Source organism: Amblyomma mixtum, chromosome 8 (assembly GCF_055824585.1).
Source record: "Amblyomma mixtum isolate Tamu chromosome 8, ASM5582458v1, whole genome shotgun sequence".
NCBI classification, from domain to species: domain Eukaryota; kingdom Metazoa; phylum Arthropoda; class Arachnida; order Ixodida; family Ixodidae; genus Amblyomma; species Amblyomma mixtum.
In genome coordinates, this window is record NC_143019.1 from 51,312,412 (window position 1) to 51,326,613 (window position 14,202).

The 14,202-nt window shown below is 55.6% G+C and overlaps 1 protein-coding gene across 3 annotated transcripts in view; it reads left to right on the top strand.

Moving 5' to 3' along the window:
• The first annotated feature begins 407 nt into the window (after positions 1 to 407).
• The window catches only part of sdt (MAGUK p55 family member stardust), a 48,387-nt gene continuing 34,592 nt past the window's right edge, over positions 408 to 14,202 (top strand). For 2 of the 3 annotated variants that reach the window (XM_089557317.1, XM_089557318.1), the window contains exons 1-2: positions 409 to 575; positions 1,189 to 1,350. In XM_089557317.1, the coding sequence (XP_089413443.1) occupies positions 509 to 575; positions 1,189 to 1,350 (229 nt within the window). In that variant the 5' untranslated portion in view covers positions 409 to 508. Of the gene's footprint in view, positions 576 to 1,188; positions 1,351 to 14,202 lie in introns of all 3 variants that reach the window. The other variant, XM_089557319.1, reaches the window with a different exon arrangement.

Sequence of the window (14,202 nt, forward strand, 5' to 3'; positions counted from 1 at the left end):
TCATGCAAGTATTCAAAACAGGCGGCCAGGAGATTTGACCGTGCCGCCGGCTATTGACGATTAGCTCTATGTATAAATCAACTCACAATTGGCTTGAAGCAGCGCCCTTATAATCTTACAATTTTCAAGACAACTGGCAGTTCAAAAAAACGTCTTCGTAAACAAAGCGGCAAGTCTGGTTCCGAACAAAAGTCCGTTTCCTTGCAGCTCGCTTTGAAGGCGCGATCAAAATCCGCTATAAAGACGGCGCGGTGAACGTTTAAGTCCGGGGATCGCCAATCCATTGCCTCCGCGGTCGAACTTGCGCGCTACCCGCCGCCTGAAGGGGGCGCGCGCGCCTCGCGCATGCGTAGTTGTCCCAAGGAGGGCGCGGCAGCGCCGGCGTCGGCTAGCGGTCGCTAAGGGAAGAGAAGAGAGCCCCACTAGGCCTAACACGCGGGCGATGCTGCTCGGCGCGGCGGCGTCGCCCCGTCCAGGCCCGCCGGCGTTCTCCTAGCAGCGCACAACCATGGTGGACCTCGGTGGATACGTCATAGTGCTCGTGGAGACCACCGACCACCGCATACGGCTCTACGGTACGTCAGGGGAGTCCGCTCGGCACGCGCGCGACTTTTGTTGTCTTTGTTTTGTCTGCACGCACCACACACACCGACGAGAACGGCGACGGCCGCCGTCAATACAAGGGCTTCCCCGGGACTCGCGCGCGCGTTCGACCATGACTCGACGCAACAGCGCGCATTCGTTGCGAAGGCCGCCCACAATTCCGGCCTCGGTGCGAAAAAAGAAAGGCTTTCGTTCGGTTCTCGTGGCGAGCATTCCAGGGGAGCTGGGACCTTAGGGAAACGCGGAGCGCGGTCTCGGGGCCCGCGTCTCCTTCTTGCGCGGCGGTTTCCTTCTCCCGGTCTCGGCTTCCCGCGCCACACAACGCACGCGCGCCAAAAAACCCCGTGCGTGCGCGCGCGCGCGCGCGCACTATGGATTCTCCGGCAGCGGCGGCCGAGGCAGGTCACGTGCCGGTCGGGATCGATGGGCTGGCTCCGACAACACGTGCTGGCGTGGCATGCACTCGCCCGCGGGAGTCCCGGGGAAAAAGAGGACGCCATCCCTTTTTCTTGCCATCGCGAAAGTGCTGTTCTTCGCCCTCTGTTGCGCGTCGTCGATGCCAGCGGTGGTGTTGTGTTGTGGCAGGATCGCCGGCGGACCGCGCCGACTTGGAAGTGGGCGACGAGATCCTCGAAGTCAACGGCCGCTCCCTGGACAACTGCACCCACAACGAGGTGATCTCGCACATCCACCAATGCATCCGCTCCCGGACCGTGTGCCTTCGGGTGCGCAGGAGACCACGGCTAGGTAGGTTTTCTCTCTTGCTCTCTTTTGGATGAACAGCGCCCGCACGAGAGCGTTGCGCGGGCTTATAGCTTATCACGCACGCATTCCGCCGGCGCTCCACAGGTCGCAGTGTGGCAGCGGGTTCATCGGGCTCTGGGGCGTGCAGAGGAATGCTTCGTGAAACGCGGCTTCGTTGGCGACGGCCGCGTTGATGACGGTATTGCGGTTGGGGGAGGCGTTACGTCCCGACACGGCGCTGCACTGGTCCAGCGCCCAGTACACGAAGAACAGTTGCACGCCGTTCAGTTGCGGAAGGCCCTCGAGGGAGAGGTCGCTGCCGTCGCGCTGCTTGAATATCTGCAGAGCGGGACGCAGACCAGCCCAGGCGGACAGAACTTCGCGGGCGTTGTTGTTGTTTCCGAGCTTCTGAGCGTCCAGGCAGGATCGGGCTCGTCGGACGTGGGCGGAGGCGGTGGGCGGTAGCGACGGCAGAGCTGTGGGTTCGACTGCCAGCAGCGACTTGAGCAGGCAGGTGGCGAGCCGGGCTCCGGCACGAGAGAACTGCAGTGCACCGACGATCCCGCCTGGCGTGGACTCGTTGAGCAGGAGCGGCGGAAGGGCGAGTCTTCCGGACGCGGCGTCCAACACGCACGTCCGCTCCAGGGCCCAGGGTGCGGGCCACGACTCCCGCGTTAGCCGCGACTCGAGTTCGTGCGTGGCGATCGCGGCCCAAGAGCGTAGCGCGGCCTGTCCTGCCCTGAGTCGCGGAAGCGACTCTTCGAAGTTGCGCACAGCCCTGGGGTTCTGCGACCACGGCGGGCCGAACACCTGCAGCCGGGCCTTGCGCAGTGCTTCCTGATGCGCCGTGGCTTCGCTCAGGAAAGGAGCTTCGCTCATGAGCTCCAAAACTTCGCGGCGCACGGCGTTCGCCAGCTCTGCCGCCTGCTCAGTGACGAACGAGGCGCCGGTGACGCTCCTGGCGGCCTCGAGCGCCAGGGTCGGCGCGAAGTCGAGGACGACGCCGAAGCACTGCCGCCAGCGTTCACGACGTCCCGTGTGACGGCTGTAGGCTTCCAGCAGCGGCCCCGGCGGAGTCAGCGGCGCCGCCCGGAAGTGCAGCCTGAGCGCGAGGTAGTTGAGGACGGCGTCCGGAGGCGACCGGTTCACGATGTCGCGCAGACGTCGCATGTAGCTCGGCGATAGGATGGTCACTGTCGCACCGCTGGGCAGTCCTCTGCGCACTTGGCTCACGAAAGCCCACAGCTCGCCCAGCTGGGAGGCGACGATCTTGGCGGAAGTGCTGCTGGCGCCGTAGTACGCGGCGCGCTCCACCCGCAGGGCGAATCGCACGGCGCCTTCGACCTTCGCGCCGCTCAGTCCCTTGACGGAATTGGCGAGCGCGCGGTAGGCCGTCTCGGCGGCGTCCATGTTGCCGTCGCTCAGCGTGTCCGGCAGTCCCAGGGCGACCGACCCGTCCGCCTTCACGTGCACGGAGAGGAGCGCCGCGCACCCGGAGTGCATGAGCACGCGGCCAGCGGCGCGCCATATGGCCACGGAGCCCGCGCGAGAACCCGAGTACGGGAAGGCGTCCAGGGCGGCTGACGGCAAGAGGAAGCTGCCGAGCTGTTCGTCTCCGTCCTGCCGATCGCGCATGCACTTGTCGAGAAGCGGGCCCAGGGGCTTCCGGCTGCGGAGCCAGAGGAACGCCTGCTGCTCGAGCTGCAGCACTTCGTCCTGGTCGGCCGAGCGGGCGCCCGCGTTTCGAGGTCTCCAGCGGAGACACGCGTACCGCTCGAAGTCATTGCAGGGCGAGGCTTCCTTAGTAGACAGCTGACGGCTTAGGTACGCTGCGTCGCGTCGACACGGCGCCGAAGAGCAGCGTTTACTCGTACCGATGGCACGCTGCTCGAAGAGCAGGCCTCCGAAGCGGGGCGGCCGGAGTCCGTTGCCGTCCTCTCGACCTGCCGCGGCGCGCTGAAGAGGGGCGACGGCTAGAATTATCGCCAGCGCTCCGAGGGTGGCGGACACGGCCAGGGGATAGCAGAGCAGCTGCCGACGAGTAAGCAGCAATGGACCACCAGTTGCCCACTGATGGCTCTCTCTGCTTCTGAGTCTGTGGCGCGGTGAGGGGCGACGTCGTTCTGTCGGCTCCGGGCGTCTTTCGGGCATGGACGTTACGGTGTATGTGTTGGTAGTTTCCGACGTGTACACGAACGTCGAGTCCTGCGTTACCGACGAAGTCTCCCGGCTGGACGGAGCGGCCGGGGGCGCATTGGCGAGGGTGTACGTGGAGCCACCGACATCGTGAGACACGGTGTACGTCTTGTTCGCGATGTCGCTGCTGGCGCCCACGCTGTACGTCTTGCCCATCGGCGGTTCGGTTCCGCCCCCTCCGGCGACGCTGTGCGTGAGGGTCCCGACTATCACGGTGTGGTGCCAGGGGCCCGAGTCGGGCCCACTGGAATCCAGGACGCTGCACGACGTCTGCTCCGTGAAGTCTGGCAGGCCGCCTTCAGTCGCGACCTCTTCGGCGTCGGCTCGTGCGGGACTGCGCTTGCGACGCCCGCCCGAAGTCCGAGGACCCCCGGCGTCGCGGCCCGGCCCAGTGGCCATGGCCCTAGCGCCCAGGGCGGCTCCTCGTCTTCCTCGTATTCGAAGGCGATCGGCGCGCATTCGCACGGGGGCCGCTGAGCGCTCAATACACAGTCGATAGGGACAACAAAATTCCCAAACTCGGCCAATTTCTTACTCGGTTTTATTTATTTATCTGGTCTGACTAGGAAGGTTAATTAAAATAATTGGTTAAGTAAGCAATTAACTAAACTCAGTCAAACATACTTGGAGCATCACTATACGGTCCCTTTAATTGGTTGCATGGTTAGTAGCCAAAGTACAATTGGCCCCGTTTGAAATTCGCTCACTGTGACGTCACGACCGTTTCGACCAATTGAAAAGCGTGACATTTCTGTCGACAGCTCCTGCTTACAACGATGAGGCATTAAAGGCTTCCGCCTTAAAAAACAATGTTGTTGTTGCCTCTGAAGCAATGACTCATACCCGGGGTGGGGTATTGGCCAGAGTTTGGTGCGCATCCAATGTCCTGACGCATAAAAAAGAAAAAGGCGGGGATCACTGATCTTATAATGAAATTCACCATAGGCCTACAGTTTGATGTCGTTCAGTACCGCAGAGGCGATGTATAAGTCTTTGGTTTAGTTTCCTTTTTTCTTACCGCAGCCGCGCATGCTAATATTCTTTTCGAGTGAATCCTCTGTGTAAGTGTTCCGTCCCTGGGCCTCAACACCAACGCGTGGTCAACCTAGCCTCTCATCGTTGATATAGGCCAGAAAACAACAATGCACTGCATAGTTGCGGTAGACCCCATGGCACAAACCATTCTGAGAAAAATTGAAAACTGGTTTTGAGGAATGGAAAGGGCGAAGTAACTGTATCACTTCTCGGTGGACACTTGCGCGAAGCGCGCAGTGAGGGAAGGGATATTAAAAGAGGAAGTGAAAGAAGAGAGAAAGAGGTGCCGTAGTGGTGTCGGTGGTGGTGGAAAAGATTTAAGGCTATTTACAGGAGAGAGTTGAGAATGGCCTTAAGGGCCAGCCCCTTGCAAATTCTAGGAGGGGCCCCTAGTCCGGGGCCCCTGTGGCTTCCACGGCAGCTCGGGCCCTGGCCATGAGAGTTATGGAGGGCTACGGTATCATTTCGGCCGTCTGAGGATCGGTAGTAACATCGCACAGTGACACGGGCGCCTTTTGCGTTTGGCCATCATCGAAATGCGGCCGCCGAGGTCTGAACTGAGCCCGGGTCCTCCGGCTCAGTAGCCTAACGATCTAACCACTGAGCCACCACGGTGGGTCCAATACAGTGAGGAATTGGCGGGGAAATTGACAGCAAATACTATATCAGCTGCAAAAACAGAAAAGTTCGGGCAGAATGCATAAAATAATATTTTCCCTATCCTCAGTCTCTGCGTAGCAGAAATCTAAAAGCTTCGCTTGAGACCGCGTCGTCAGTGTCGTTTGCCAGGGCTGCCCCATTTTTCGTCCTTTCATTCTTTTCACACGGGTTGCATTCTGCTTTTGCACGTGTTGCTTGTTCCACCGGATGTTGTTGCCGACGTCCCTAATTGCACGAGCCGCGGCAGCCTGCGTAGGCGGCAAACAATGCTTCGTGGTCAAGCAAGGTCATGGCGCCATTCAAGAAGTGGAAGGAAGGTTGCGGACATAGAAACTGATGTGAAAAAATAACAGAACAAGTAAATTAAGCAGGCAGTCATCTAGAGTCGTAAAGCCATGAACGGCGGAAGCGAGTAGCCTGGCTAAAGAATTCGCTGACCTGTCCTCTCCGTCTTTTCCACTTTTTTTTAAGATTTAGGAAAACTGCACGGCTTTGTAGTCGTCGTATATGGCTGCGCTTACAATGATAATGACAATCAATCCCTCTGGACTTTCTTTTTCACATCCGCCGATAAATAACGACGATGGTGGTGCTTAAATGGACGCTGAGGACAATTTCAGGTTGGTCTGTGTCGATATAACTACCGCATTCTGACGACAAATGTCGGCGCTACTTCCGCTGAAAACAAAGCTCCTGTAAGCTAGAAATGGTTAGAGAATCAGAATACAGGTGGCGCCACCACCAATTTTGCAAGCGCGGTGTTCGCAAGTGAAATTCGCGCGCCAGCACAGATGTTTGGGCGCGAATTACGCCCTATAAACAAGAAAATGGGGTAAGCTGTCCTTTAGCGCACTGTCTTTTAGGGACAGGTCCGAATTCCGGTGTAGGTTTGGATCGCTAAATATATGCAATGCATACCCTTGGCATCAGCAACAGCGTGACTACGTCCACTGCAGGACCTCTCCCATACCTCTTCAATTAACCCTGTACTGTGCCAGCTGCGGCTACCTTATCCCCGCAAACTTTACTCTTGGCGGCGGAGGTATACACAGTCGAACCCACTTACAACGAACCTGACTGTCATGCGGGGTGAATTCGTTGTATCCGAAGTTTGCAGTAAGTGGACTTGCCTGGTTACAGCAACAATAAAAATACAGTCACGCATGAGTGGCGTTTATTTAAAAAGTCTGTTGTGCACACAGCAGACCCTATCAAGCCGCCTTCCAAGCTTTTCAACGTAGTGATGTGCACCTGGCAATGAGCTTTGATGGACAAGGAGCTTTAGGAACGCGATAATAACGATAGTGTTTGAGACATTCACTGCAACTGGCTGTAAGTCGGCAGCCTCGTCTTCGATCCTCGATAAAGTTTTAATGATGCAGCGCCGAGGCCGCAGCAGCGCATGCGCGCCGAACTTATATTTACCGTCTGCGCTCAGCCTGCACGCGAAAGAAAGAAAGAAAGAAAGAAAGAAAGAAAGAAAGAAAGGAAGAAAGGAAGAAAGAAAGAAAGAAAGAAAGAAAGAAAGAAAGAAAGAAAGAAAGAAAGAAAGAAAGAAAGAAAGAAAGAAAGAAAGAAAGAAAGAAAGAAAGAAAGATTTATTGGGGTTTAACGTACGTCCCAAAGCGACTCAGGCTATGAGGGACGCCGTTGTGAAGGGCTCCGGAAATTTCGACCGCCTGGGGTTCTTCAACGTGCACTGACATCGCACAGCACACGAGCCTCTAGAATTTCGCCTCCATCGAAATTCGACCGCCGCGACCGGGATCGAACCCGCGTCTTTCGGGTCAGCAGCCGAGCGCCGTAACCACTGAGCCACCGCGGCGGGTGGGAAGAAAGAAGGAAAGAAAAGAGAGAAAGAAAGAAGGAAAGAAAGGAAGACCGTTTAGTGGAGGGCTCCAGAATAATTTCGCCCGAGCGCCCTCGACTGAGCCACCGCGAACATATGTCGTATAGCAAAATATCGTGCATCTTCGTGCATCTACTAAAGATGAGCGTTACCGCCGTGAAGGAGCTATATAGTTCATGCAGTTATTCTTTCAAGTATAATTTGTGACCGCATTTGTTGTGTTTCTGCACCGAATCTTTGCGAACGCCACAGCACCCAACCAGTGAATGTATGCAGTTTGTGATAAGCGCGCTAAAGCGTCCCCAAAAACGTATCCGCGATCGGTTGAAGTGCGCGCCTTGCGTTGGCGCTTGTTATCAAATCACGCGCTCCTCTTCTTTCAGCTTATTGCTGGCGTCTAGAGTTATTCAGCATTGGGCGCATTTGTTTTTCAGTCCCGGACTGTCCGGGACTACTTGCGGATTCGAGTCCGGTATTTGTTTTTCTCGGGCAGCCCGAAAGCTCCGCCCACCTGCCTGCATCGCCATAGCAACGCGTTCGTTTTTAGCCTATGGCAGTCCGCGGGCTGCTGAGAAGGCAGCAGACGACAGCTGCGCGCCGCGCTGGCAGCCATATTGAGTTAGACTCCGTGTGCATTTTGAGTACTTTTCGTGTTCCTGGAGGTCGATATCATGCGTTAAACCTTCAAATGAGCTCCGTAGCTGCTCTCTGAGCCATCGCAAGACTTTTTGTTCTTGCATCTTCGTTTATTTTCTTGAAATCCACCGCACACGGACGCGCGTTCGGAGCTGCGAGCGTATTGTTTGCTCGTGTCGTCAAGAGGTTCTTGTTCGCTTGTTTTGCGACATGCTGTCTGTACGCTTACCTGAAAGCATCGCAGGTGAACTACTCGTATACTGGAGCAGCTATAGAGCTTGTTGTCAACATTTTTGCGGAGGCTTTCGTCTATCCGCCTTTCCGCAACGAGTTGGGCTACTTTGTGCGAACTTCGCCGCAAGCAGTAGCGGCGAGCATACCTCCGAAGCTGAGTTCTGTAATGCACCTACGCTAAGCTGACAGTACAGTCTTTAAATCGACTCAGTATCATGATCGAGCGCACGGCGTTGCTTCGGCGTCGTGGTGGCCGTGGCTTGCATCGTCTGCTAGCAGATGACAGCGTCCTTGTACGGTAACCGAGGGGGAGCCCGGCTCTGGCGGCGAGTTCGAAAGCAGCCTATGGCAAGTAGGTCATGTGACCATGACGCTTTTCCTGTCCGAGCGGAAGCCGAGACCTGCCAGCAAGTAGTCCGGGACTGGAAAAACAAATGCGGCCATTGATGACCGCCGCGACTAGACAATGTGCGCAGTCCTCTGTGATTCATTTTCGTAGCTCATTTATAACGTGCTATATACTATACCTGCCAGAAGCGGGGAACTAAACTGTTTAGTTTTGTTTTTGTGGTTAAAGGGCAAACGCCGCTATCTCCTCCTCCCAAACCATTCGATCTCGTTCCACGGCGCTTGGTCGTAACGGTTGACCGACCACGCGGAGGGGTTTACGGTCCCCTGAACGCTTGACTGAGGCAAAATTTAGGAACGTCAGGCGAGTATAGCGTATGTAACAACGGGGTTCAGCCGTCGGTTCGAACCCGCCTTCCCAAAGGTCACGCTGTTTAGCGTGGTGAGGTTTATTCTTAGTTATTTTTTTCATTCCGCGTCCTATCGCCGGTTCTTTCTATATGGAGTAGGCTTAGGTGAGTCAGCGAACCGTAGCCTAAGAACTGCGGTACTGTTCCGGTACGGCGTGCATGCAGTGCAAGCCCGAAGGCTCTGCGCATGCGCAAAAACATCGGCTGCGGATGTCTTTTTTTTTTTTTTTATCGCGACAGCGTGCCCGCGCATGCGCACTTGCTCCAAGCCCGTACCGAGCGCAGCGCAAAAGGCGCCGTCGCGGTGGCTCATTGGTTATGGCGTTCGGCTGCTGACCCGAAAGACACGGGTTCGATCCCGGCCGCGGTGGTCACATTTCGATGGAAGTGCAATGGTCCGTGTACTGTGCGATGTCAGTGCACGTTAAAGAACCCCAGTGGTCGAAATTTCCGGAGCCCTTCACTACGGCGTCCCTCATATCCTGAGTCGCCTTGGGACGTTAAATTCCATGAAACTTAACCAAACCAAACGAACAAAAGGCGAGTTTTTAGTGTTGCCTTTGTAAGAGGCGCATAGTTGAGGAACGCTGCGGTCCTGTCACTCTGCTCAGGGCACTCTTCTTTGCTATGCTCAAGGCCATGCGGTGCGAACAAGCAAAAGACCGCTGCAATGCGAGGAGTGCGTCGACTACTCAAGTATGCAGGAAACAAAATTGGAGGCTTATCAAGGTTAAGCCCAGTGGATGCGTAGCATGTTAAGCAGCTGCCTCAGTGTGGATGGGGCTAAGTAACGGAGACGTGGTTTTAGGTTAATCGTCGTACTTTATTCTTTGCAGCCCGACAAACACACTCGTATGGTCCGTAAATGCATGACTCTTGGTTTGCACGTCACAGCACGCTGCAGCCTTCGTTTTGCATTCCTATTATTAACGTCCTTAGCGTTTGGAGGCATCTTGACCGCATGCACGCCCGGCGCAAAGACGCTGGCGCGGTTGCGGGCACAGAGACTGAGGCGACGGCGGGCGCGCGCCGCTTCATCCCTGGCGTGACGTCACATATCACGTGATGCAGCGATGGTGGCGCCGCCGCCGCGTCGCGCGCGACGGTACAGTGTACTAGTAGCGACGGCGCGAACCGAAGCGTGGAGGCCTCCGCCGGGCGACGTCCGACGGCGCGATATGAGGCCCCATCTGCAGCCGGTGTGACGTCATCACGTGACGTCACAACATGTGATCTCACTTCAAGGTCAATGGTGGCCACCGCCGGGCGTCGCGCGAAGGCCCGAAACCTACGTTAATATGCTTCGCATAATAATTTCATCATTAAAATGAGGACCCGCCACAGTGGTTCAGTGGCTTCGGCGTACGGCTGCGTGATTCTAAGGTCGCGGCTTTGATGCGAGCCGAGGCGGTCGTATTTCGTTGGAGGCGAAGTGCAAAAACACCCGTGTATTGTGCGATTTCAGTGCGAACACCAGATGGGCGAAATCAATTTGGAGCCCTCCCTTATGGCGTCACTAATAGCGTGTCGCTTCGGGACCTTATCTTCCAGTTGACAGGATGAAAGGCCAAAGCGTTCGTCAGCAATCTGATCTGGGCGCAGACAGTCGGAGATTACAGGGGTGGGGGTGACCGCCCTCCCCTTCACCTTGTGGAATGTAAGAAGTAGCATAAGAGTGTTCACGCTTTGTCGTCCCTCCCTTTGTTCCCTCGAGCACGAACCCCTCCGCGGTTAGCGAGCGGGAACGCTGCATCCGCGTAGTGGGAGTGCGGGGACGGAAGGCTAGCGCCCCCCCCCCCCCCCCTCCGAAAAAAAAATTCCCCCTCCCTCCCGCCTCCCTGTTCCGGAGTGCCTGGTTACCATGTTGGGTTGAGTGGGAGGGTGAGGCATCACGTGATCTGCGTGTTGACGACAGCAATGAAACTGTCGCGGAACCATCCAGAACATGACTCTCGTATTCACGGCTGCCAACCTGACAACGGAAGCCATTGAGAGCAAAGCCTTGGATTCGTTCACACTACGTCCAAAGGTGTTCTTGAGGTACGTTGATGACTGCTTTTGTATTCTAAACAAGCAGCATTTACAAAGCTTTCTTGAGCACCTGAACGCCGCGGAGCCATCCATAAACTTTGCACGGGAAGAGGAGGCGAATAGCAGTATTTCGTTTTTGGACGTCAACGTCAAACCCGATGCACATCGATTACGCTTCACCGTCTTACGAAAAGCAACGCACTCAGGAAGGTACCTGGATTTTAAATTGGCTCACCCTCTCGCTCACAAACGATCAGTGGTTGCCTCATTAGTTAACCGTGCACGAAATATCTGCTCCGACTCAGCAAGCCTCAGTAACGAAATGAAAGTGGCGAAACGGAACCTTGAGCGAAACGGCTACCCTAGAAACTGTGTCAGCAAAGTGACAAGGAAGCTCGAGCACACGCACGACGGACAGCCAGCAGCAAAAACGATGAAGCACGCTGGGATTCCTGATGTGCCTCAAGTCAGCGAAACCCTTTCCCGTATCTTCAGGAAGCACGGGGTGCACATCGTACACGTGCCAACAAGCAAGGGCGTCCGCAGAATTTTTTGCAGGGGGGGGCCCCGTTGGTGCCCCGGGGGGGGGGGGGGGGGTATGTTCGTAGCAAAAAGGCGCTATTTGCGGAGTAAATTTATATATTTATATATAAATAAAAATTAAACAAAATGCACACATGAAAGAAAAATTACAAACAGCAAATTAAAGCGCGGCTAGGAGAGGTACATTGGAGTTTATCAACGAAGAAACAACTAAAATTAATAAAAAATGCAAAAAGATGCTATATCACTTCGTGGAGAAGAGTGCTCAGTCTTCCTGCATACGGGTTCTCGACTCACCCGGATTGATGACCAGCACACAGCACAATATGTTCGCAAACACGCAACTACAGTCACTCAGTCAGTCTTCCTTGAACAGCAACTGTAGGCGCCTCGGATTTTTCTGGGCGAATTGCGTAATTACACGTGTGATAAATTCACTTCTGTGCTTCATTACACGCTCTCGGTGCACACTCATCATACACATTGATTGGAAAAACTGTTGAACGCGTACGTTGAAAACAAAAGATGACTATATATACAACGAAAACTTATTTACAAGATAAATGCACGCTCGCAGCTTCATACACCTCGCTCCATCTTGCTTGCGCATCCGCACAGTCGAGCAACCCCACACACACTGCTCGCCGCTCGTCGTTTTCTCGTCCGCTGTCTTGGTTGTTCTCAGCTTCGCTGACAACCGGCCACTAAAAACACCCAAGCACAAACACAGAGGCGCGCACATGTGCAAGGGCTTACTTGCCGCAGTATCCCCGAATGCGCACTTTGGGGGTGAAAGGAACGCCGCGCAACTTCCGAGGGGAAGGGACACTCGCCACTCCAGTCGGAAAATTTGTTTTTGTGTTTTTATGGGGTTCAGAGCCCCAAAACGACTCAGGCTATGAGGGATGGAGTAGTACAGAGTTCCGGGTAATGTCGACCACCTGGGTCTCTTTACCATGCACTGACACGCACAGTACATGGGCGCTGTTGTGATTTGAGGCCCAGCCAGAGGTGACAGGCGAGCCAGGCAGGCGCCATCGGGCTGCGTTGACCAAAGGCGCTGATTTTCGCAGAAGACGCAAAGAACGCTGGTGTGGGGGCGCCTCGGGAGACTGCGTCGCCGTGAACAAAAGCAGCTAATCCCCTTTGCCGGAGATTCTGAAAGCGGCGCTTCTACCGAACTGCGCTACCCGTGGATCGGAGGAGACAGCGAGCGGCGGCGGCGCCAACTCATCGCCCGCTTGCCCCTGAGCAGCCCGACAAAGCGGGGGTGGACACGGCTGATTTTACCTTCCCTCCTTAAGAATTCATCGGTGACCGGCGTAACGATAGGCGAAAACAAGATGCCCCGTGCACTGTCTGCCTCCGTGTCGCTATCTCTCTAGAGATCAAAGAAACAGACACCCATCTCAAGGCGGCTCGAAACACATGCTCGCCGGTGCCGCTGTATGTCTGGAACAGGTCGCCCTTCAGTAGAGCTAACGATGGCGTGGTTTGAAAACGGCGGAACGACGCACGCCCGGACGCGGCATTTCGCAGATGTGACCATGCGGGGCTGCTTTTACCCTTTTGACTGAGCGCACCACCGCCCCTGGCGTGCGGCCATCACTCACGGTTCGAGTGAGTGATTTTCCAGGGGGGTGCAGCCGCCCCCCCTTGCCCCCCCCTCCGGACGCCCATGTGTAAAGGATCCCTTGCCACGTGCCAAGTTCCCTGGGGTAGTTTACCACACCCCTTGCAGCGACTTCCCCGCTGTCTACATCGGGGAAACAGGAAACTTTCAGCGTTGCATCAGTGAACACCAGGGCGACGTTAGGTGCAAGCGCGTGACAAAAAAAAAAAAAAACGCGATTGCGCAACAAGTGCAGACCACCGGCCATGAGATAGGCTGGGATGAGGCGACCGTCGTGGCAACCGAAAGAAACTTGCCTAGAAGATTACATCTGGAGTCATTCGTCATCCAGACGCCACCGAACATCAAGGCACGCTTCATCATATCTACGGAAAAAGATTACGAAGAATGTTGAAGCCTATATAAGCCGCTTTATTGTGAACAAGGGTCCCGTACGGGACCCGAAACGTCGTTTTTGTTTCGCTTTTGACTTGGTCAGTGACCCAATCGATGCCTTCTAATAACAGACACCTTTAGCATACTGTGTTATCGTTACCGGAGTACTGGGATCCTGCCCACCACCAACGCGCAATGCGCAGATCGCCTCGAGGGCGCCAGATGGCGCCAGGTACCCGGCAGCAGCATGCACGCCTGCCGTATCGGGAACAATCAGCGCGTTCTCACTGGCTGTGGGCGGGATCCCGGTACTCCGGTAACGGTAATCCGGTACACAGTATGCTAAAGGTAGCTACCGGAGTACCGTGAGCCTGCGCGCAACCAATGCGCATACGCAAATCTTGACGGCGCCAGAGCGCCACGTACCCGGCAGCTGCGCGCGCGCCTGCAGCATCAGAACCAATCAGCGCGCGCTCAGCGGTAGTGGGCGGGCTCCCGGTACGCCGGTAACGGTAACACGGTACACAGTATGCTAAATGTGTCTATTGTCTCATCCTGGCCAGACGGTATTCCATCGAACTTTAGACTACATAAATAATTTGCGTCTAAATGGTTAATAGATCCGCTATGGTGATCTACTTCCGCGGGGCGCCACTACGCACGCGCTGATTGGTCCTGACTCTTCAAAGGTAGCAGGGTTGCGTGTCCGTTTTCAAAACGCCGCTCGCGACTCCATTGGTAGAGCGCCATCACGTGGTGTCCAAGCAACCGTGTACTGCGGAGAAGGCGATGTTCGGGGCATTTTTTGTAATTCCCGACGCCGCCGCTGCAGCGAACTGGATTGACAGCCGGCCAAGTTTGAAGCGTATCTACTATGTAACCGCTGTTTACGTTTGCTGCTGTTC